This window comes from Apus apus, chromosome 2 (genome assembly GCF_020740795.1).
Source record: "Apus apus isolate bApuApu2 chromosome 2, bApuApu2.pri.cur, whole genome shotgun sequence".
In the NCBI taxonomy this organism is placed as follows: domain Eukaryota; kingdom Metazoa; phylum Chordata; class Aves; order Apodiformes; family Apodidae; genus Apus; species Apus apus.
In genome coordinates this window covers 136,636,612-136,662,681 of record NC_067283.1, presented here as the reverse complement: position 1 = coordinate 136,662,681, position 26,070 = coordinate 136,636,612, and the positions used below count along the sequence as shown (strand labels likewise).

The window sequence follows — 26,070 nt, the reverse complement described above, 5'->3', positions numbered from 1 at the left end:
TTATGTTCAATTGCCTTCTGCACTGATTTAAAAATATAATCATTTGTCAATAAAATATTCAAAAATTTCCAAAGCATGTACGAATATCTTAGAAGTAACCACACTGATTTAACCCATATTTACAGTGTATAACTGTGGCCTAATCTGTGTGCTGAAAGTGAAGTCAACACCATGTTAAATACAGCATGGAGAATTAATCAAACTTCTTAGCTGTTTCTCACAACAAGGATATTGATTTAAAATAAATACACGTTTGTTTCTTTTACTGTATATAACTCATTCTCTTACTAGTGTTGCAGGAACTGCAAATGATATTACAAGAAAATTATATGAGATATGAGCTAGCAACAGCTTCATAATCTGTTTGAAGAGTACTGCATCATGAAAAATATGTAAACACATCACCTTGTGATAATATACAACTAATACTAAATTATTTTCTGTGCATTTAATGTAGCAAATAAACAATCAGAGCAGGAGGGGGAAATCCCAAAACAAGCTCTTCCACTGGCAGTCTCTGCTCTGGATTGAAATGTCCTTAACTTCAAGATGTTTCCCAGCTCTTCAAAAGAGATAATTTATTTTCCACATTTCTCCCCTCTTTCAGGGAACAGAAGTTATACCACAGTGCAATGCAAGTGAACAAGGTTTGGCCTGCCCACAAAGGATGCTATTAGTACCTTGCAGAGCAGATATTCTCAGCGAACTTGTGAAAACACATATAGCCTTTCTAAAAAATACATTTTTTGAGCCTGTCAAGGACACTCTAAAAGTACTCTTGATAACTGAATATAAAATGTCTCTATATTGTAATTTTGAGAATGATAAGATGCACATTCGATAATACGAGAATACTTTCATTATAAAGATAGCTGGTTTAACTGAGTTAGTTCCAGAATTACTCATTACCAACCTTCAATCCAAGCATTGCTCCTGAGTCTCTAGGCACACTTCCATCTTTTAGTCGTTTATTTAACAAAATCCGACCAATGAGACGGTCTCCATCTTTGGATGGTTGCCAAGTTACTGGATGCTATCATATAATATTAATGGAAAATACAGAGAATAGGAATTTAAAGAAAAATATTTCAGTAATACTTTTCATTTCCTGATATACTTTAAAATGCCATGAAAGTATTATGATTACACTAATATTTGATGTAATAGAAAGACAGACAGCTGTGCTGAAAAAGATTTATTTTTATATATACTTAATCACAGTAAATACCTAATGTTTCATAACATTTTTTTACTAAATCAAATTTGCAAATATCTAGAATGATCTTTGCATCTTGGTGATTAGACAGATACAGACAACTGTACATAGTTATCTACAGTGACAATCACACCTGAATATGGACATAAATGACTGTAGAGGTCTAGATTAAAAGTAATACTGAAAAATAAGTTTAACTCAGAATTTTGATGTTAGGCATTTCTTCTTTTTTCTGCTCTTCCAAACATGTCAGTTTTCAGTAAGACTGATACACTTTTTCAGTGTTTTACCCTTAGTAGTAGTACATTGAAAATCATAGAATATATTAATAGTCATTCTTTCTTGAAATAATTACTTCACATATGAAGCACAGTTACAGTGAATGCTATTATTCATTACTATACATGGGCACAGTTATACTTTTATATTGGCATAATTAATACATTTTTAACATCTTATTTTGTGTAATCATAGCACTTTTTCATAGAAAAATACTATCTCATGCTCTATTTCATGCAAAATTAGCAGGCACAGACAAATCTGTTCCCGTTACATCTAATAATGCTAAAAAGATTTATCATAATCTCCACCAAACAGAAAACAAAAATAAAAAACACCAAAGCAGATGGCAAAGCCTTTAATTCTGCACAATACTGCAGAAAAATGGCATGGCAACAAAACTAAAGAACAATCATGACAGTGAAAGGGAAAAAAGAAAAACAACTTTTCTGTGCAGAGAGACCCAATTTTCTCCCTTTTACCCCTGGGGTTTAAACTGTTAGTTTAATTTCAGCCCCAGGAGTTGGAACATAGTAATTGAATAAGCCAATCAGTAGAATCCTTCTTATTAATTACTTTATACTTGAAGGTAATACCATCATATACTATTATGCAACTGTAGGAAAAACATTCTTTTATGCCTCTCAGTTTTTTTCTTAGGCTGCCAAACAGTAAAATCTGCAAGCATGCAGAGACTTTTCATTTGTTTTTCTTTTCTGCACCTTAAGAAACACTACATTGTCTCTAGAAACACCCTATCTTTTATTTTATGCACTACTTTAATGAGTGACAGAGAGCAAACAAAGACCAAATGAGCAGGTTAAAATGCAGGCTCCATATTCTCAGTACCTTCTCGCTATGGCTATGTTCTTCGTTTAGAGTTGTGCTACTACACGTATCTACCCCAGAGTCTTTTATCTGAGGCTCAGACCATTCCAAGTCCTCTTCCAAAGAGTGGCCACCAAAGCACACCATTTTCTTTTGCCTCTCGGATAAGGTGTTAGAATCCGACAAAAGTGCCTGCTCACTAGTTTTTCTTTTTCCCCTTTGACTGTCCCCTAAAGGTGTGGGATAAAAAAAAGGATACAAAAAAGAAATCATGCAAAGGTGTAAATAAAACAAAGGAAATGTGAAATGATAAAGGAAACTGAATGTTAAGGCTCCACATGTCTCACCAAAGACATTGGGGATGCCTCACTGCTATGCCAAGACGTATGGTCCAACCAGTTGTAATCCATGTCTCCTGCGAGAATCAGACAGAATAGACAGTGCAGTAAAGGAGAGACGAAAGAAAAGACAGGAAAAGACACAGTAAAACTGTAAAGACTTTTGTTCATCCTAACTGATTCATAACCTCTGCTAGCAGGACTTGCAGAGTGCTTCCAAGGAAAAGTTAAGACTCGAACAACAGAGTGCATGGAATATGAAATACAGCAAGGAAGGAGTCATGTTTGTGTGTGTCTACATGTGCATAAAATTATGTACAGTGTAAAGTACCACTGCTTCAGAATTTTTAACTGTTCATATAAAATTACTTACAGTAAATGAAAAGGCAAATTGTGTTTTATTCCAAACAGAATTTTCAGAAAGGAAAGCATGTGAATATGGAATGAGTTTTCATCATAATCTCAAGAAATAGTTTTGTTTCAAGGGACATATTTCTTTTCTTTTCTAATACAAACTAGTATTTACTTTTATCACTTCAATAAAATTCTTAAAACAATGGTATCTATATTCAGCTGTAAGACAGATTATGTTTTAAGGAAAGTTAAATGATCTGTTAAATAGGATAAATTTCTAAGAAACACAAATACAGAAAATATATTTATAATAAAAAGCATTTTAACTTTGTTTGAAATTGTCAGAGAAATGTCTAGTGGTTAAATATCAGGAAGAATTATGGTAAGTATAGATACCTCATAACTAGGAATAAATGCATAGTATTTTGACAAAATATATTTTAGAGAATCAGAATTTAATCTGTATGGCAGACAAATGTTAGGAAGAAAAGTTTAAAAACAGTTTTAAAGAAAAAGTCTAAATTAATGCTGCTGCCCATAGAACTGGAGCATGACTCGTATTTTAATAAAACATTCTCTTTTATGTAAGTACTTTAAATTGTAAATTATATCCATACATTTCACATTTCTAGATTTCTCTCCTCTTTTTTCACCATTGCTATTACATATTACAAGAAAACTATTTTGTTACTGCATGCTACATAATATTTTTATACTACTGTATGCAGGAAAAAATCTTGATTTCATGACAAAAAGAACAGTAACCAAAGTATTTCTGCTCTTTTTAGCACAGACAACATTACTTCAGATCCTAATTTAACACTCTGAAATTATGTCAGTAAATTGGTGAAATACATCTAATAGGTCTAATCACAGTCTTAACGCTTGTCCAGAAAACTTTATAGAGAGGAAGTGAAGATACAGCCCCATAAAATTAAGCTACAAACAGCTAGTACATACTTTAGAAAAGTAAAATATAGTCTCTGCAGAGGGATATTATGCACAATGAGAAATATTATATTTTTTCACCTGTTTTCTCCTAAGATATATACTCGCATATACTATAGAGAAACAGAATCAAGTCTCACATTCATTTTAAGGAAGGAGAGGTACAGAATACAAAGGTTTTCTTTTCAAAAACACACTTTAGACTTATCCCCATATATTTTGCATAAAGGTTGTACTACATTAAATATCCTTTGATTGCATAAATATGGTGGTAAGGAACCTTATGAAATTATTTTGAAGCTTTAATTCAATCATATTTTCCAAGTAATAATTCTTTAAAACAAGATAGCATTTTAAAATGGGAAATTCTCACCAAAAGTGCTTTCTCATGACAGTAAATATCTTGACTGCGTGACAGATACAAATGTAGCTTCCCTGCTAACGGGAAAAGGAATATTATTCTGAAAGCCAGTGACATTTTGCAAAAGGTACTTCTGGTACGGAATTTCCCATGTCTGTCTCAAAGATATTGCTTCAGGGGAACTAAGTGAGCCAATGAAGATCTAGCCTTTACCACAAAAATATACATTTAGAGATATCCAGAAGATCACAAGAGTTCCAGTCTACATATTGCCTGTTTTACAAAGTCTGGCTTTAAAACATATTAAAAAATTGAACTTAAGTGAGAAGAACTCATCTCATTATAGTAATGATGACTTCTCAGCTTTAAGTGCATGAACTGGAGTCCATCCTGTTTTGTCCCTGCAGTTATTTTCTGTGTCATCAATACAACCTGTCATGCCAAAACCAAAGTCTGACTAAAAAAGTTGTAATTTGCTTCCCTATAATTTTGCACCTAATTCGAGGAGCAAAGCACTGAAATAAAATGGGCTTTATAAGACCAGTTAAAAATTATCATTCTTACTGACTCCAGTTCCTGACTATTTCTGAGAAATAGTGTCTTTTCATCAAAATGAATGCAGATATCTGCTACTAAGAATTAAGAATCTGCCACTTCAAATTACTGTGCATTTTTGAAGGTTTTAAAATTCTCAGCAGAAATCTCAGCTATCAGTTATAATCCAAAAGATTAATCCACCAGAAAGGAATCCAGGAGTATAGTTATTATATCCCTGCCGTTGTACACTGAATATAACACTTTACCTGTATTTTAGGAAACCTATTGTTGCTTTGCAAGTTCTCCTATTCATGCTTTTCCCCATGTCAATTATAAAGTTTTTTATGAGCTCATCAAGGGCAAGAACTCCTATCAAACTGAAATTTCATTTGGGTGTCTAGACAGAAAATAACTTCTTAACAAAAGGAAAATAAGTTATTGAAAAGTTGAGGCCCCTGAGATGTACTGACCATTTGTACATCCCCAGTGCAAGTCCCCAAAAACCGGTCCACTCTTCACTTGCTACTTGCAGGTCCCCAATATGTGCATGTTGGCATATACTCAAAGGCAGGAATTGAATTAGCTTTACAGTACAGATGTGCTGCACAAAATTAAGTTCACCCTATAGGTGTTTATATGAGCAAATTAAAGAGCAGTCTGAGGCTGTAACAGTCTGACATATGCACATTCACATTTGAAACATACACACTAACTTCTGCTTGGAGAAAAACATTCAGGGTTATTTTTTTAATAGTACCCAAAATAGTAATTATATATATATAAATTCATACCTTAAAGTGATGTTACTGATATTACATATTATTTAAATTGAGAGTGATAAATTATTGAAATTGATAACTTAAAAAAATTAAAACTACCCATTATGTAATAAATATAGAAGACATTTGTTATTTTCCCACTATAGAATGTGTAATTACTCTCTATTTTCAGAGGAAAATCTCTTAAATCCTTCTACATAATGTTAGAGAAATTTTACAGACAACTCTCAAATAACTGAATCTAGAGACCTCTAACTCTTCTGTCCAAACTCTGGATATTTATTGTACAGATGTGTAAACCTGAATTAATCAGTCTATGTTCCTTTTACTATCAGTGAAGGAAAACAGAACATTTTAAGAACTGCTTCATTTGACCTGTTTGAGATGTGTACTTCCAGGTGAGATAAATCATACCTTCGTCATACCCAAAATGTCTTATTTCTCCTCCACTGCTTATAAAAGAGGTCTCAGTGACTCTTCAGATGGTCATAGTCTTTTCATCAGGAGGATCCAGCTACCCTAAATTGCTGGTTTTACACAGCCTCAACTATTTGTTTACATACTCAAGAAAATACCAAAACTATCACAGAAGGAACTAAGAACTCTTCCAGATCTCATGGAAGGCAAGTCTACTGGACTGATTTTATACAATTAGAAATACCAAATACTACTTTTAATATGTTATTTGAACAGGATAACATACACAGTGTTTCACTTCTTAGCTTGGCAGTGGTAATGGCGACTAAAAGAATCTCTGGATCTGTTTCTGTGTCCAAGTCTCTAAATGTAGGTCCCCAGCTCATCTGCTGGTGTAACTGATTTCTGCTTAATAAAAATGTTTCCAAAAGTCCTCTCTCATTACTGTATGGTGTATCCACATACTATTTGTGTCCAAGATTAGATACATTCAGCCCAGAACACCTGGACCATTAGCACATATAATTACATTTTAAAAGTTCCAGTTACTTTGCAGCAACTGTCCCTCTTTATTAAATTATAAGCCCTGAACCTAAGCCTGCACAAACACATGCAAAAATATGAGTACTGTGTTCAGTTCTGGTTCCCTCACTACATGAAAGATGTTGAGTTGTTGGAGTGTGTCCAGAGAAGAGCAACCAAGCTGGTGAAGGGTCTAGAGAACAAGACCTGTGAGGAGAGGCTGAGGGAACTGGAATTGTGTAGTTTGGAGGAGAGGAGGGTGAAGGGAGACCTCATTGCTCTCTACAACTATCTGAAAGGAGGTTGTAAGGCAGGTGGGTGTTGGCCTCTTCTCCCTAGTGAATAATGATAGGACCAAAGGAAATGGCCTGAAGCTGTGCCAGGGGAGGTTTAGACTGGATATTAGAATTTATTTAGCAAAAGAGTAGTTGGGCACTGGAGCAGGCTGCCCAGGGAGATGGTGGAGTCACCATCCCTGGAAATATTCAAGAAATATGTCAATGTGGCACTTCAGGGCATGCTCTAGTGTGCATGGTGGGGTTTTTTTGTGGGTTGTGTGGTGTTGCTGGTTTTGTGAGATGTGTGGTTGGGAGCTTTGTTGTTGTTGATTCAGGGGTGGGTTGCATTGTTTCCCCCCTCCCCACCCCAGGTGGATGGTTGGACTAGGTAATCTTAGGGGTCTTTTCCAACCATGACAATTCTGTCTGTCCATCTGTGAAAGCTAAGCCTGTTGCCAGATAAAAAGACTCCCACTCTCTATTTTACTCTTGATCTACTATTTTCCTCTCTCCTTTTCAGTCAAGATGTAGAAAGCTGACTTTCTTTTTCAGTTGTGTCTCACAATAAATACCTATAATTCTAAAATTAAATTGCTAAGAAAATAAGCAATAAATCCATCAAAAGACTGTTTTGTTCATACCCCTAGTCTTTTTTTTCATTAAAATATGCAGCTATATTTTTTCAAAAAATTGTCATAGAAATTAGAAATTATAAAGCCCTTGTAGGTCACCTAGATTTTGCCCTGAACACTGCATAAAGTAAAATCTAAATGACAGGTCTAAATACTACAAATGCTAATTAAATGCAATCAAGCTACTACTAATAAAATATTTAAACATATTAAAATATACCCAGGATGGCAGTGCAGAAGCCCTGTAGTGTATTACATTTCTATGAGACGTGTTGCTTAATATACCCACTCTTTTTTGAGGTAAAATTAATTACTTGATAAAATCACTGGACATAAATTTTTCAGTACAAGTTCTATAAATACTAAAATCTTGACTGGGTAAATGATTTGTGAAATTCTGTAAAATTAAAAGTGACACATAGTTCTTTGTTTCCCTACTAGAAAAAAATGTTAAACCATAATCTTTCTATAACAAAGACACCGTATCATTAATTCTGACTACCAGAGAACACACTTGCTGGTCTCTCAGATATTTCTTTTCCACAACAGCAGATGTTTTATTGTTGAGAATATGTGCATTTGGGGTGTTCATCAGAAATTACTCAGGAAAAAATGTCACCTTGTTGATAAATTATGTAAGCTATAATATCATAGCAATCTTACATGGAAAAAGGAGCTAATATATTACTAAGCAAGACCCACTCTTAGCTAATGTCATTAGAACAGCATTCAGATGCTGTTCAGGAGTGCAGTTGGATATGAGAAAGGACATACGTGAGGTCTGTGTTTTTAAATGTCAGTGAGCTCTACAAGTATATGGAAAGCTGCACAAACAAATCAGGTTGGGAAAGAAATCAAATCAGGGACCTAGCCTTTCTGTATAAACGATAGTAAACTGAAACCTTTGTAAGCTTACTGATGTTCAGTATGTTTTATTTTCTTCAGCCAAAATCAAGTAGCAGAGGAAAAGCTTTTCTTCTCCACCTAGGAACCCACAGCAATGGGAACTTCCCATAGTGATGGGAACCTCGAATGACAGTGTATTTTAAAAATAATTTCATGCTGCTTCCATTCTCCTTCTATTTCATTGTTTGATTACATATTTTTTTGCTTCTTAGAACAGCTTTCCCACCCAGGAATATGGTTTTTTTAAAAGGCATTAGGTAATTTGAATCTAACCTACACAGTATGTGTCTACTCCCTCTTGAGTGTTGTCCAAGTTCACAGTCAAGTCCAAAATAATTGAGCTTCCAAACACTTTAGACATAATGTGCTCAATTTAGTTTGCCATTTTACAAGCAGAGTCAATTGGAATGTTCTGAAGGGTGCAAAACCTTCACACAGGACATATGGATGTCCCACACCCTTCCTATCTAAACTAGGCCCTGCTTATCTAAACTGGAAAGTTCTTCTCTTGGTAAATTAAAATAATCTTGCTTTGAACTAAGCAAAACAAAAGCTTATTTCCACAAATCTAAATTTCTCTGCCAAAAATGACATATATAACTTTATATATATATATAACTTTTCAACTGCTGTTAATACTGCTCAACAGGAAAGATATTACTCTTAGCAAAAAGGATTATCCAAAGTAAAGGGTCAAAGTGTTTCAGCATAATTATTTTGTTCTGGCTCTCTTTCTGAAAAGGTTTATCACAATGATGAAGAACATCACTGTTGATAGAACAGTATTTACTGGAAGCATTTTCTCAAATATGTTTTGCTGAAAGGATTTAAATTACGAGAAAGACTTTCTTCAAAATTACATTTTCAAAAACAAAATTAGGCTTAGTCTATTAGTGAAATATATTTTGATAAATACATTTTCTTGGAATAAATTGAAAGAAAGTATATCAATATGGCAAAGATATTTGTGTGATAAAATGTCTGCTTCCTGTAGAAAGCTACTGTATTACTAACGAGTGGGCTGGAGCTAAAAAGATAAAAGGAGAAAAATACATACCAGAATTTCTTAATGGAAGTCTACACTCAGCTAACTCCCACTGGAAGAGATGCTCCCAGTCACAGCACAGTGGTACATTATAGATGACCTCATACACTTACAGACATACTTCTCATATGACACTTTGTTTAGTTGACCCAAGCTGGATGCCAGATGCCCACCAAAGCACTATCACTCCTCTACTCAACTGTACAGGTGAGGGAAAAATGTAAAAAAAAAATCTCATGAGGGGAGATAAGAACAGGGAGAGATAACAAACACCAGTTACCATTATGGGCAAATCAGACTCAGCTTGGGGAAATTAATTTATTGCCAATTAGAAGTCAGAGGAGGGTAATGAGAAATCAAAACCAAATTTAAAAGCACCTTCCCCCACCCCTCTCTTTTTCCTGGGCTCAACTTTACTTCTGATTCCTCTACTTCCTCCTACAGCAGCACAGGGGGATGGAAATGGGGGTTGTGGTCAGTTCTTCGCATGTTGTCTCTGCTACTCCTTCCTCTATCAGCTAAGGGTGGAGCTTCAGGCAACTTCTCACAGAAACCACCCCTGTAGTCCCTTCACTACCAAGGAGTGGCCATGCAAACCCAATACAGACACCTAGAGTGCAACCCATCAACTAAAAGTAGACAGCCTAGTTAGTTGTCCTGCACATGCCTGCCTGTCTTCACTGACTAGTCTACCGAAAGTTAACAAGCTCTTGGACATAATAAACATAGAAACTAACTGGTGTCTGGATAATGAGTAAAACCTTACATTTCCTATCTCACTCGCTCTCAAAAATGAGTCACCTTGGAAAACAACCGCTAAGGAAGTGCAGTTCTGTCATACAAGCACAGAAGATCCAGTGGTTCTGTGATGTATTTGGAGCTGCACCACTGGGAACTCATCTGCACAGGCACAACAAATTCAATCCTCGGACTTTGAAAATAGCCCAGGCACATTCAGCTATTGCGTTGCCAACAGCAAGACAACAGTAAAACCTGACAAGCCAGTTGGAAGCAAGCCTTATAGCAACCTGGATGAGAACTCTGTTCATAATTGGAGCACGGTGAAAATTTGTGCGAAACAGCTGCAATGTTTAAGATTCAGGTTTGGGTCTTGTGTGTTTGTGGTTCCTATTTCCCTTAGATTTTTCTTTTCACTGCCATTTTATTTACACTCACCAAAGGAGACTTAATTAAACTGAAGAGGTAGCTTCAGAAGAACTCTGTTTAGCATTACAGATATATTTACTTATGCAGTACATTTTCTGCTGGGTTACGCTACATTCAGCTTTCCACAGCTGAATAATACACTATTTACATCCTGAAATTTTGACTTTGGCAAAGTAACTGTCAGAGTAGCTCCAAAAAGGCTGCCTGACATCTGGAAGTTTCGGGAGGATAGGATTCACTGCACACACACTGAATACTAAATATGAACCTATTTTTATTTGGATATTTTTGACAGATATATGAGCTATACCTTTGACACGCGGTATTTAACCAGGTGCATTTTAACTTGTTTTAGAAACGGGCATCTGCTGACAGTGTGTCTGTAGTAATATTTTCTTGAAATAATACATTTAAAGCTACTAGAACATCTAAATAATGCAAATAATTAAATAATGCAAATAATTTCAAAGAAATTCTAAACATGTGTATGTGCATAGATCCTTCTAATTCTTACTAGCAACAGAAAAAAATACAGAAAAGCTAACCCCTTATATTGTGTCCTTAATTACTTTCAAGCTGTAGTTCTTTGATGTCAATACTAATTATTAAAGAAAATAATCCTAAGCTATTTTGAATCAGTATATCTTAATTACTAAGCAAGCCTGAAATTTATAAAGTGAACACAACAGAACACTATGAAAGACAGCAAGGGAATGGATTCTTTATGAGTTCTGATTTCAAATTCACAAACAAATCTTAAACTTAGAATGTTAGTTGTACTCATGAGAGAGCTGTATCAATTTCATTAAGAGAACAATCATCTGTAAGTAAAGCTGAAACAGTAAACACATCAAGAAGAAAAGGAATATCTTCTTAGCTTAGTTTAAAGAAATACATATATATATACACACAGAATAGCTTTCTATGTTTTTATCCCCAAACTCACCTAGAGATAATCCTAGTGAAAGGAGACATTACTAACATAGAGATGCCTCTTATCATAGGCACATTGTTACCTAGAATTAATTTACATTGGCTACCCATATATATTATGATTGAGGGTCAACCAGTTGTTTCACTGATTACATCTTTTTCCTTTCTCTCTCCTACTTCCAGTCAGGATCATTGACATCTTGCAACCAATAATGACATTAAGAAATACTCCTTGTGATTTTCAGTATGAAATAACCAAAGAACAAATAATGTACCTGTGTATCTAATAGAATAATAGAAAAAAATAAAACAATTAAAATATATAATGTAATAATATAAATATTTAAAAATTTTAAGTTAAAAAATCTTATAAAAATAATCAAACTTACATCTAAGTTCTAGTTCACCACTGCCTTTTTCCCTTTATTTACTATGTTTTATTTGGGAGAAAAAATACCCTCCACTTTTACTCCCAGACACAGCTGTTGTCCTATAAGGACAGCTGGAGGGAAGGGGTAAGAGAAACAAGGTCCATTTTAGAGCACGTTATTCCCCAAAAAGTTATTACTAACTCTCAGTGGGTACAGAAAATTACTTCATTCTAAGTGTCTTAATCACTGATTAGGAAACTCAAACTTAGAACAGAAGGAAGAGTAACCTTAAAAAAAATCTGGATTATATACTTGAACAACTAGTAATTTTGAATAGCAAATCACCACTCAGAAGATTATTTACTTTCTTGTCTGTAATTCTTAGTTTGTATTATGTAGAAAGTTATAGGCAAATTTTAAAATTCTGCCTAATAATCAAGAGGCAAATGCCACTAATGTAGTATATTTCACCAGTTTAAGATTATTAGTACAGCATTTCAATCCAAATCATAGTAGCTTTTTTCCTTAAAGCTGATCTAACATTCCACATATGGAATACTGATAACAGCCTTTCTGATTGCCTAAACAAGAGTAAGCTTTAATTAATTCAACCTGCTAGCTTCTCAAAACTGATTTCTAAACTGCATCAGACACATCACAGGCTCACTCTACTGTTACTGTGACTTGATCTAAGAAACAAGAGCTTAAACACAGCAGTAAATCCAAAGTATCATCCCTACCTGGCAGCACACATGCTGTAAACAGTCTAAAAACATGCCATGCATCTGCTGATTCAGTAAGCTAGAGTGACAGCACAAAAATCAATGTGAGAGGGTTTTTCATCACCATGACACTGCAATAAAAGCCTCTGTAAACTAGTAATTGGATCATTACTTACTGATCTCTCCTTTAATAGTCAGGATTAAAAAAGTACTTTGATAATTGTAAAAACACCTATTGTTTTGAGTTTGTTTACATGCTATTTTTGTCAAACCACCTTTTTGAAGGCAATTAATTACCTCCTTTAAAGAAGAACAGAAAATCTGAAAATGAAACCCTAGCAGATTCCAGAAGTAACAATCATAATGAGCTTGTCTAGTTTCATACATTCTGTGCACAGGCTTGACAGACTGATTCCATCTAATCAAATTAGTTTATAGCAATTATCTGTTACACCTGGTTTATAGTTTTCCGAACTGATGTGCAAAAATAAAATACCAATGACTGTGCTTGGTTTTTAAGGCACCTTAGCACCATCCACCATCCACCTTCTTTTGTGCCTATGTATGTTTATACGTCCATATGTGCATGCAGGAAAATTCACCTACTTATTACATTAGGAGGAAGGTTAGGTTGCAAAATAAAAGATTCAGAAGGTAAGAATTATACAGAACTTAATTTATCACAGAACATTATAGAATCATAGAATCGTTAAGGTTGGAAGGGACCTTCAAGATCACCAAGTTCCACCCTCCCTGCAGGAAACCCTACCACTAGACCAAGTTGCACAAAACCTCATCCAACCTGGCCTTAAAAACCTCCAGGGATGGGGCATCAACAACCTCCCTGGACAACCCATTCCAGTTTCTCACCACCCTTATAGTGAGGAATTATTTCCTAATTTCTAACCTAAATGTCCCCTTTCTCAGTTTAAAACCATTACCCCTTGTCCTATCGCTATCTTAATTTAGGCCCTATTCTGTATTAATATATAATCTTACATAACATGATGGCAAACTTCCGCCATTATGCAGCATCAGAATTAGCTTCTGTGTGCAGAACAAAGGGTGTAGATCAAATAAGTAACTCATCAATATCTTTGTTTCTTCAGTTAATGACCCCTTTCATTAGTTACTGAACATAATCTAAATGCAGATCTAAATGCAAAAGTATTTGTCTCCTGAGAGTATTTATCTGGTGCTCTCAGAGTATGTCAGTTCTGCAGGAGCTGGGGTTAAATTGGAGGAGTTTTTCTTTGTGGCCTGTTTACATAATGAAATGAAGTGGATGCTACAATTAACCTCTTTTAAAATGAGCTGCTAACAAGCAGACATGGAAGCAAAAATGATGACATGTCCCAAGCAATTTTCTGTGCCAAAACTGAGAAACTGGACTTGATTTTTCTTCAATAATTTCTACGGTTGTAGTTTAGCCTTTTCCTAGCTCTGTTATGCACATACTTAGTAAATTAAAAGAATTTATAAAAATCTACTTACCAAACAAGCACTCCACTAAGGGCAAGTCATGCCTGATCAATCTGGTGGCCTTCTACAACAAGGCTATAGAGATGGTGGACAGTGGCAGAGCAGCTGATGTCATCTACCTGGATTTGTGCAAAGCATTTGACACTGTCCCACACAACATCCTGGTCTCCAAACTGACAAGACATGGATTTGACAGATGGACCACTCAGTGGATAAGAGATTGGCTGGATGGCTGCACCCAGAGAGTTGTGGTCAATGGCTCAATGTCCAAAGAGAGGCAGGTGACGAGTGGTGTCCCTCAGGGGTCAGCATCAGGACCAGTGCTGTTTAACATCTTTGCTGGAGACATCGCAGTGGGATTGAGTGTGTCCTCAGCAAGTTTGCTGATGATAACAAGATGTGTGGAGTAGTTGACACCTTAGAGGGAAGGGAGGCTGTCCCGAAGGACCTTGACAGGCTGGAGAGGTGGGCCAGTGCTAACTCATGAAGTTCACAGTGGGGAGAATGGCTGGAGAGCAGTCCTGAGGAAAAGTACTTGGGGGTGGTAGTAGATGAGAAGCTCGACATGAGCCACCAGTGTGTGCTGGAGCCCAGAGAGCAACTGCATCCTGGGCTGCATCAAAAGAAGTGTGGCAAGCAGGGCCAGGGAGGTGATTCTGCCCTTCTACTCTGCTCTGGTGAGACCCTACCTGAAATACTGTGTACAGTTCTGGTGCCCTCATCACAGGAAAGGCATGGAGTTGTTGGAGACGGTCCAGAGAAGGACCACCAAGATGATCAAAGGGCTGGAGCACCTGTAAAGACAGGCTGAGGGAGTTGGGATTATTCAGCCTAGAGAAGAGAAGGCTCTGGGGAAGAGACCATATATCAGCCTGTATAGTACCTGAAGGGGATCTACAAGAAAGCTGGGGAGGGGCTTTTCACTGGAGAGGGAAGTGATAGGACAAGGGTTAATGTTTTTAAACTGAAAGAGGGGAGATTTAGGTTAGACATCAGGAAGAAATTCTTCACCATGAGGGTAGTAAGGCACTGGAATAGGTTGCCCAGAGAGGCTGTGGAAGCCCCACCCCTGGAGGTGTTTAAGGCCAGGCTGGATGGGGCTTTGTGCAGCCTGGTCTAGTGGGAGATGTCCCTGCTCATAGCAGTGAAGTTGGAACCTGATGATCCTGAAGATCCCTTCAAACCTTAACCATTCTATGATTCTATGATTAAATTTTATTATATGATTAAAACATAAAATTCCTCTTCCCAACATCCATCCAAGACTGCTCACATCTATATATACAAACTAGATGGAAACCTCCTTTGAATATAAATTGTCTAAGGATGTTCTTCAAAGAAAACTAATATGGTTAGTAAATGTGGAGTTAAGATTGTTAAAGTCCTATTTATATGGAGAGAGACAGATATATTCACATTACAAAATTAATTTTGAACCTTAATGATAAAAAGTAGATTTCTTAATTGAAATTTTCAGTGTCTTCATGCTTTCAAAAGAACACAGAACAATGGAAGAAGGCTCCAAGAAAGAACAGTTGCTGATGCTAGCTCTGTAATTTTTTCATTTAGCTGAATACATAAATAAGGATGTTGCTCAGGGACCTTTTCACAGTCAACACGAACTACTCCCATAATTATATCCTTCGTGGCAGCTGAAGCTGTAATAAAAGTTACATAAGGGATTTAATCTCAGTCTCCTGTTTTTATAAGATCACAGTTATCCAAAAATATATCTCCTGAGGCTAAATGTTTCCAGAGTGAGTTAAGGAAAAAGGTCAATATTTTTCTCTACTCTTTAGGGAAAATTCCCTCACAACCCCTGCTTTAAATTTCTGAAAAGTTGAGGTGGGAGTAGAAAAAATGTGGTAACACTTAATGCTTGCAAAAACAGCAGGGAATTTCACCTCATAAATTGGACAGGTCTTACATTATGGAGCCTCTCATTGCACAGTGCTTCAGACAGTGTTAACTTGAGTAGCTCCCACCCAAAGGGTTTTTCAGAAACAAACAAATAGTGTAGATGAGCCTGGACCACTATTCTGTATTCCAGGTAGCACAACTATATTTACAGAATATAAGTTGCAGATTTCTCATGTAAATACTGAAGTTGTACTGCTCTAAATGAGGTTAATAACTCATTAAAAATTATTCAAAAGCCACCAAGTGACTTCAGATCAAATTGTGTAAGTCAGTTGTGGCACAGCCATTTTCAAAGTATCCTCTTCTCCCTTGCTTCATTTGCTCATTTCTTTAGGTGTCCAGCTTACTTGACAGTATCATTAACCCAGATTCACACAACTCTACAAATAAAAGGCTTTTCACATTGACGTTGTGGCTGTCTGTATCAGGTAAACTGCTATTGTACTAATCTACTTCTACCTGAAGACAACTAGCTGCAAATGCACCCTGTTGTCTTTTCCAACCTAAATGATTCCATGTTCTCTCCATTGCCTACCCTATTCAGAGACATGGGTGCTCATGAGTTATTGATTCATCTCTGTGGAGTATGAAACTGAAAGCCTTGCATGATTAAACATAACAAGAAATATGGAAGTTACATAAACAATGTTCTTTTTTATTTTACATTAAAAGTATCAGAAACCTACAGAAATTAAGTTCCAGAAGATTCCAATTATTGAAATATTACTGTAAAGGAAGATTTATTTTTTTTTTTTCATGATAAAGTAGGGCAGAGGCTGCCTCTGCTCCTCATCATACATTCTTAGTATCTCTGTACAGGTCTCAGATGTGAAAAAAAATAGCTGTGGGATCCAGCAGACACAGGTGTCATCAAAATGACCTGAACCGATATGGCCAGCAGACTTACAAACAACAGAAGGATCAGCCTCCTAATTTCAATCTGGCAGCGAACACTTTGAAATATACCCATTACTCCCTTGAAAGACTACTCAGCAAATTTTTCTTAGAACTCCATGAAACAGACTTCTTTTCTGCCTCAGAAGACAGACAGCACAAACAAAATAACATATAGCACCTTTGTTGTGCTGCAACTGCAAGTCCTTGCCCAAGTCAAGGTGTTATAAAAAAGCAAATACTTGAAAAAGCTATAAAATAATACATTGACTATTAATATTTTATTACCTGAATATGTATTTTTTTAAAAAAAACTGTGATATTTCTTTTACTGTGATTAGAAATAATTTTAACCTCAGTATTCTCCTGTTATTGCTTACGATAATGCAAGTAAATTCAGACAATTTGTATCTATCAAAAGAAAACAAGTTTAAAATGAAATCTTGATTAGTAATACTGCAAATACAAATAATGACACTATTAACATTTATTACAATTCATTTGATTATGGACTGTGATTTTTAATTTCCATTTCTAGAACCGATTGTTGAAATAAAGAGATACCACAGGTTTTGCAGCTGTAGCATTGGCTCTGCTCATAGTTATGCACTATAAACAACACAAGCAGTTACTGACTTTTAGGGTGACATTGCTTTTCCTGCCTATTTTTTTTTAGATCATCCTCTGTCAAATCCGATAAAGAACAGGCAAGTATGATATGCTTTGGGAATAACTACTTTGGCAAACCACACATCTCAATGAAAACAGTTCTCAAATTTAACTGCTTCTTTGCCACAATTCAGCATCTATTCTCTTTTCTTGTAATTTTCAAACCAGATCTCATGCAAAAAATTGCTTCCACGTGTCATATACTGCTGTGTTCGTAAGATCAGTCTCTTTTAATTCTTGTTTGCTTTTACAGCATCCTTTCTTTTATAAGCAAAGTATAAGAACTGATGTATTATTTGTTTCAGGACAGTGAGAAGCAAGCAAGGCTTCAGAATCCTTACAAAAATCCCCTACTCCCTGGTCCTCATATATTTCCAAGTGTAAGAGTGTCTCAATGGGGGAAAGGTAAAACACTTACTGCACTTTTTCTTTAATTCCAGGTACTGCAAACACCCAGAACTTAGTAGGAGCTTGCCTATTCCTGGAGAAAACAGGAGTTCAATAAGACCCTGCACAGTAGTTTATTAAAGTGTCCTTTGAAACCATAAAATCTTTTCCTTTTTTTCCTCTCTAAAAACTCTGTTCCATGCAATATAATGTAATCAGACATGGGACCTAAACAAATAGGTGAATGCAATGGTAGTATAAGACAACTTTGGATACAAACTTTGCTACAACAGTTGTCCCAGCCTTTCTCAAACCATAAGAAAATTTCCTGAGCCAGTACTGCACTGCAGGCAATGCCATCATCCTCTCACTGGCAGCTACAGCTTTCATATGTAACTGTGTGTGGCCCTGAACAAGACAGGGGAGCACTGCAGGCAACTCCTTACTGTAAGCCATAGGTTGTGAGTTACCAGTCCACAGTGTAGCAGAAGACCAAAGTGACTAGTGACCTCATCTTGACAGCCTGGGTACACTGAGGAATGGGAACTATCTCATCTGTTATAGACAAAATAAAATATTTGACTCTGCAAGATTCATGCACTTTTTCACTTCTGTGGAAGCTGTCTCTTCTGGTAATAAAGGCTTTCAGAACTGCTGTGTAACCAGCAAACCAGGTATGGTGGGTGTCAAGGCTCTGCAGTTCTTCTCTTTCCATCAGGAGAACTAGTGAACAGAAACAGCACAAGCAAGTACGGGTATGGATTGTTCTTTTTCAAACATTGTGTAACAAAGGCAGATATTTCAAACTTCAGGCCCTGTTCCCAGCTCTGGCCTTGTACAATGTTAATTAATCTGCTAGAAGAGATAAATCACAACAGAGTAGATTTAGGAGGGCTTTGAACATAGCCAAAAGGGTATAAAGTCAAAGTACAGGAATGAAGAAATGCTAATAGTGCTAACAGAAGAGATTCAAATGGGTATCACAGTTTGAGAATTTAGAAGATTCTGATTTTTGCAAATTCTTACAAGACCCAGAGATGACCAAAGGAAGAAGATGAGCACACAGAAAGTCAAAGAAGCAAGCCTGGGGTTTAGAGGGAAGTGAACTGAATGCAGGAAAAAAATTAGATCTATGGCTCCGTTTAAATGCTTTGTGCCTGTAAGGAATGTCACTTCAACCACAATTGTGGCTGGTGACCCCCAGCTGAAATCTAACAATTGTAACAAAGGTTAAATGAAATGTGATTCTTCAGTTCTTGCCGTAACAGTAATGAGCAATGTGTTGAAAATACAAGGGACTTGAATGAGAGGCTTTGTTCTGACAGTGATCCATTGATTTCCAGTCCATAAAATCAAGATAATAAAGCTTTCTTCCACCTACAGAGATAAAGGAATGAATGTGAGCTACTCAGATACCACTGTGATGAGCATTCTGCATAGGACATGAAAAAAATTGAGAGCTACAATAGCCTGAGCTCTTTCATAACAATTAAAAGAATAAGTATCTGTCTCATTTCTCCAGATACTATCCATTATCTTCAATGAAAAAGGCAGATGCCTGCTGAAAAAGGACCATGGGGTAATCAAATTAAAAATAAAGCATAAAGCAAATATTTAAGGGAGCAAAGTACAACTGACCATGACATCTTGTTACTGAAATTTTCTAATTGATACTTCATTATGAAACACAAAGTTGTATGCAGATGCGAGTTCAAGGGAAGAAGGCAGATGGGCTCTGATGCATAAAGGTGCAAATATCTTCTCAAAGGTGAGTGCTTAGGGCTGAAACTTTTCAGGCTGGTATGCGGGAGGTGCTGGTTTTTTTTTGGTAAACACTGTGAATTTAGTTTTAAGAATAATCTTTTTTTTTTTTTTCTTTTTTTCACCAGTACTTTTTTTACAAAGCTCCTATTTCCAGATCTTGTTTTGAGTTTTTTAGTTAAATAACATTCTAGCAGGATAATTACAAAAAAAACAACCAAACAAAAAAACATGAAAAGCTTTCCTGGTTAAGCTATTTCACATAAAGTGAATATAAATTCAATTACTCTGCCTATGTATTAATAAAATGAAATAAAATAATTCTTGCAGCTGTAATGCTTGGGATTATGTATACATAATTTTTTACTCAATTTGGATATTATTTATTTCAATATTAAAGAAATCTTCATTATAGTGTATCAGGTACCATGTTCTACTTAATAACATCGAAATATTGTCAGTCTATATTTGACATCAGCCAGAATGTCAGCTAGCATTGCAAATACAAATGTAAGCGAGAATCTGGTCAGCATTTCTCAAATTGTATTTATGCAGTAGTTATTTCTTTTGGCTTAGGAATATGCTTGGCTTTGTTTTATATAAATATAGCCCTTTTAAATGCATACATTTTAAATGTTGATGGGGATTGTTTAGGCTAGGGTTTGTTTTCTGATAACATTTCAGAAAAGAAGGTCATACAAATAGAAGTATCATCATTAATTAAATAACATTAAATACACTAAACCTATTCATGGACACACTTTTTTGTAGAATAGAGAGGAAAAGTGTGTTTCTTCATATACTAAATTCTCTTTTTGGAATTTAAAGAATGCCACAAAAAATAGAATACCTCTGTTTCACCTGTTGAGAGTAATTATTTTTGTAGTTTCAGAAATTCTCCTTGGGTGACTAGTGTCACGTGGGTTATACTAAGCTGAAATACGTAATGTAGCATTGTTACAAAACCTTATGTTAATATTCATAAAACTTTTGCTCTTTCTGTAAGCACATAATGATGTATTTAATGGAATTGTTCCAGAACTTCATCATTACTGCTTACAGTAAAACAATATACATTTTTTCAGGTACTTGTTATAAATTTTATACTCAGTTAAATGTCAGATGTTTATATTATGTAGATCTCCCACTCACAATTCATGTCCCCAGCCTGTCCCTCATTAGAACCTCCCAAAAAGTCTACACTGTATTTTGCAGCCTATGGGAAATATATTGGTTGATAAAGAAAAACTGCAGTATTATCAGTCTGTCTCATCATTACTATGGACAGTCAGTGTGTAAAGGTATTACCACACTGTTTCAAAACTTTCTTCTGGAAACATATTTCATAAGTTAACTATTACCACATTATTTCATACCATTAGCTACCAAGAGAATATGGAGTAAGTTAGAGGTATAAACCAATTCAATACATTCCTAGATTTGGTTATATGTTAACATTATACTCACTGAAAAAGATAATCATAACCCATATAAATGCCTCCAAAGGAAATTCTCAGACTTCTGAATTAATGACTTGCATATTCTGCCCTTTGCTATGTTCATTATTCATTACTCAGGAAAAGGGATACCAGTACACATTAACATTATAAATTGGAAAGTGAATTCAATTTTATACTTTTTCCTGCTGGTGGAAATATTTTTCAACTAGAGGCAAAACATTTTTCTGTGCATATGCTAAAACATTTCTCTAAAGCAAGTTCCATTTCTTAATAAAGAGCTTCCCATAAGCCAACAAAACACTACCCACACTGGATTTCCTCTTTCAACTGCTAGCATTTTTCAGTCACTTTCTTTGTGGTGTTGTAAATCCCTGAATAGGATGCTGGGTAAAAGAAATCAATCATCTAATTTCTTAGGAACTGTCATAAGCAGAAACTCTTAGTCAGCTCTTACTTTCAAAACACAAACTTCAGCAACCAAAACACCAGAAACAGGCAAAGGCGAGTATCCCAAACAAAAAGGAATGCTGTCAACAAACATGGAAACTAGAATGAGATTTCCAGTCATAGCTCAGCTGAAAGCCACTATAAAAATGTGGAGCTCCACACTGACCTCTCAGTGATTTCTGGATGAAATCTGCCCATATTGCAGTTTTAACTGACAGTTCTTCTCACTGGTTTCACAAGAAAATCGACCTGCTCCTTAAGAGCCTCTTCGAGATTGCACTACACCAACAGTAAATTGCTCTGCAACTAGAACTTTCCTGATGTTTGGTAATGAGAAGTAAAGCAGCTCATTCTCCCAGCTCTCTGGGGTGCTTGCAAGCAGCACAGCAAAAACAGCTTAGCTGAATGAAGAGATTTGACAGGGATAGAAAGTCTTTTCAATAAGCCACCATTTTTACAGTCATTTTCCAGACAAAAAAAAAAAAAAAAAAACAAACCACAAAAAAACCACAACAAAAAACACGCCCTTTCAGCTGTAGCCAAAGATCACACAACACATCGTTATAAATCATGAAGACCAGAAAACAAAGTCTTAAGAAATGGGAAATGCTTTGTTGGTGCCAAGTTCTCTGTTTTGCCTCTACTTTCTTCAGTTTGAGTTCTGGGCCATGTAACACTGCAGAGATACCAGTAAGCAAGACCACATATGTAAACTGTACAGCAAGCTTAGATTACTGCATAATACATATTCTGCATATTTTCTAATTACTTGATTGCTTAGGAAATGGGAAATGCATCTCTATCATATTTGTAAGTAGTTGGATGTACTAATGTTTCTATATTCTATGATTTTTCCTTTTGAAATAATAATGAAATTAATTGCATTGCAGTTTTGAAGTTTGGAATGAAGGCCTTAACATATACATTTCTCTTGTATAATGGTCTCACCTCATACTATAAAACATTATATTTTATAAAAAATTGGTAGTATTTGACATGTATTTACAGATTCATTAGGATTGGTGATATGTACCTGCTTATTTTCTTCATCTAATACCAATATAGCAAATTTCACCCTTAGATCTCAGAACACTTTAAAAAGAAAATCATACCATTCACAATATATGTCAGATTTGAAACCTTAAGTAAGAAAGAACCTAAGGGTGAGAATTTGTTTGTGCTTCTTTAATAAACTAATACAACTGAGTGGAAATAAAATTCATATTTTCCTTCATTAATTTTGTCAAAGATTTATAATTCAGATGTTAAAAAGGAGAACGAAAGATGTGAAATATGCATTTACTTTATATGTACTACTGCTTATTTGTATCTCTATTTTAGTCATTGAGCTGGGGGTTGGATTAGTTTGATCTGACTCACATGAGCAAAAGGATAAATGTTCAGAGTAGAAAATATTCCCCACTCCCACTAAAATTAATTTTCTCTTGAAAAACATACCATCCCATCCTATTGACCAAACCATCAGTGAACTTAAGGAAAACAGAAGAGTATTTGAGAAGCTGAAATTGCAATAAAAGATTCAAAGTTCCAAAACCAGACCATTTTATTTTTTTCTTTTACAGTGGCCATGAAGTGAACAGCCATGAGAGAACTTGGAGGATTTGCATTAGCAATGTTTTTAGCCATTTTAGCAGTCCTACCCATGTCCACAACAGGCATTAACTGCACGATCCCTCTGTTTGCTGCACTGCAATTCTGTAGTCCTACGTGCGAATCGAGGGTGTTAGCCCGGATTTACTGCCCTCCTATCCTACTACACAGACCTAGGTCAGCCCTGTGTCCCAGTTCTCTTGTTTGCAAATGCCTCTAGCCACGTCCACACAGTTCTTCCTTTTCCTTGCTACTACTATTTCCCGCCCCGCCCCCCTCTGCTCTCCATTCCTACTGTTTTATCCACTTTTCCTTACTAGGAGCCAGAAGAAACAAAGACTGATTCTGCTGTATGACTCTTCAGGTTGGCAGACACTTTCTGACTATCTCATTATCCAATTTTTTTCATACCATTTGACTGTGCTGCTTTCACTGCTAGGAAATAACATGCCAAATGTTTTACTACCGAAATGCCATGGAAATTAATCCATTGTGGACCAGTCTTGAGCAAACCAATATAAAATTTTGACCATTATTTAAAGGTTCCACATTTTTTCAATTCCTGAATGCAATCTTAGTTTCTTTTGTGAATATGAAAATTTGTTTGATCAAATCTTATCCTGCGAAGAACAATTTTTTTACATTTAGTTAGGTCACAAATAGCCTTTCTTTCCTCTCTCCAAAACCTCCAGTTTCTTTTTTTGCCAAGAAATATAAATATTTGTAGAAGAAAAAAGGTATCTTCTTAATAGTGTTACATACTTCTTACCACACAGATATTACATCAAAAGCCTGTTTTCCGAAGTCTGTCTTGCAAGCCTAAGAGGGGAAAAAAACTCAAAACATAGAAAAGACTAAAGATTAGACACAGAAATATGTTCAGATAAAAGGTGGTAAATCCTAAAGACTTGAGTTGTTGAGGATTATGGGTCTCTTGTAGGCAGATGTTTGTTTATCGATGTCACAGAACATACAAAGCAAAAAAAGAGGGAGGAATTAACTACAGATTTTCCACATCCTAGATATGCCTAGTAATAAAAGCAATCTTCAAACCTGCTCAAATAAATAAATAAATATTTGTATGTTGAATCAAGACACTCATTAGGAAAAACAAGAGTCCCTGTAGATATAAATGTCTTCAAAGACAAAATAAAATCTGGAACAGAAAACAGGGATATTAATTTAGATAAAACACATTGTCACTTGGACTGAACACAATATTAAAAATTCAAGGCCTACAATTACATTATCACAGCTTTATCATACTTAAGAACTTGCTGTGCCAGAACACTGTTTTATTATTTTTTAGTCAAATTGTCTGGCTAAAAGTAAAACATTATCTACTTTTTTTTCTTCTATAATTTATTCAGATTGTGAATATTGTTCCATAAGGAATGCATATCAAGGAAGCCAAACAAATGTTATATGCATACTTTTGAACTATATTATAATTCTACATTTATCATGCCATAAATACAGTGTTGTGACACAACCTACTTTCAGAAAAGAAAGTAGATGACATGCTTTTTACTGCTTAGTCATACGTGTGATGCTATAAAAAGACATAATCCTTACAACCTTCTTATCAGAGAGATATTGTAACCCTGGACTTCAATAGTGCCTCTGCTATCCACCAGCAGTTTGAATTTCCCTGGCCTCAATATTACTCTTCCACTAATATACTTCTCTTTTGCACTGCTGAAGCTATATTTGTGATTCTAATTTTTTCTAAATATTCATATAAAAAAAAACTGTCAAGAAATCATTAAGATAACTTACCAGGGCTCTTATATGGGAGTATTTGTACAAAAGTAATTAAAGCACTTTCTCTTACAAATAATGATGTACTTTAAAAGAAGACTGAAAATTTCCATCAAAGATGAGGCATGGCTTTACAAAAACACTGCCATCTGGGAACAGATGCGATTAATAATTATGTCCCAACGACTTTCATGACGGAGGTACCAATGCTTTGGCCACATCAGCACAGGCCTTGGAGAATAGACTTAATGTGGTATGCCAGTTCACTATGATAGCAAAGTAGTATATATAGTATTATAATACTATTAATTAAAATATTAAAATACTATTAAAATACTAATATAATAGTATTAATTAATCTGATTTTTGTTTTCTTTTAAAGGAAATAGTTTTCTTAAAAGCAACATGTATTTCATTCAAAATTGTGGCTCCCTGAAAAAACTGTTTTAATTTTCAAGACGTTTTCAAAATAAAAGTTAGGAAAAAAATAAACACTGTCACTGAATGTGCGAGCACTTCTCTTTTAAAATTTTTTAGGATTAAAAGTATCAAGCACAATAAACTCCAGGTAGCATACAGATCCTCCCCATAAATGTGCACTAACCAGTAAGCTATTTAAATATTTCTCTGTTGCTTAACAATCATTTTTACTCATGGTTGTGACCAATACTGTAATTTTCTGCCATCTTTGACTTTTCATTGTTTTACTTAAGAAGGTTTCTTAAGAATTCCGAGTCAAATGACCGCTTAACACTTTCACAAACTGTATTACTGTAGTGGTCAGCTTCTATTGGGTTCTACCAGAAAAATCTAAACTCAGAGCACTGATCACTGCAAAAAAGTGGCTATTTGCATTTGTTAGAACAGGTTAACCTGAGGGCACTTAGATTAACTGGATTCCTTTTTTGTAAGTAAAACATAAATCTTCATTCCAACTGAAGCATATTAGAGATTTCCTACTAAATTTATGGGAGCCAAAAATATTCTGATTAGCAGAAAATAAACTCAGTGTCTAAATCTTTGCATAAACTCATACATTAAAACA

At 35.4% G+C, this 26,070-nt stretch overlaps 1 protein-coding gene across 50 annotated transcripts in view; it reads right to left on the bottom strand.

Moving 5' to 3' along the window:
- The window catches only part of RIMS2 (regulating synaptic membrane exocytosis 2), a 470,125-nt gene that overhangs the window by 220,629 nt on the left and 223,426 nt on the right, over positions 1–26,070 (bottom strand). For 30 of the 50 annotated variants that reach the window (XM_051611504.1, XM_051611510.1, XM_051611505.1 and 27 more), the window contains 2 exons: positions 2,345–2,553; positions 914–1,033 (listed from right to left, as the gene is read on the bottom strand). In XM_051611504.1, the coding sequence (XP_051467464.1) occupies positions 914–1,033; positions 2,345–2,553 (329 nt within the window). Of the gene's footprint in view, positions 1–913; positions 1,034–2,344; positions 2,554–2,670; positions 2,739–26,070 lie in introns of all 50 variants that reach the window. The other 20 variants (XM_051611522.1, XM_051611538.1, XM_051611532.1 and 17 more) reach the window with 1 other exon arrangement.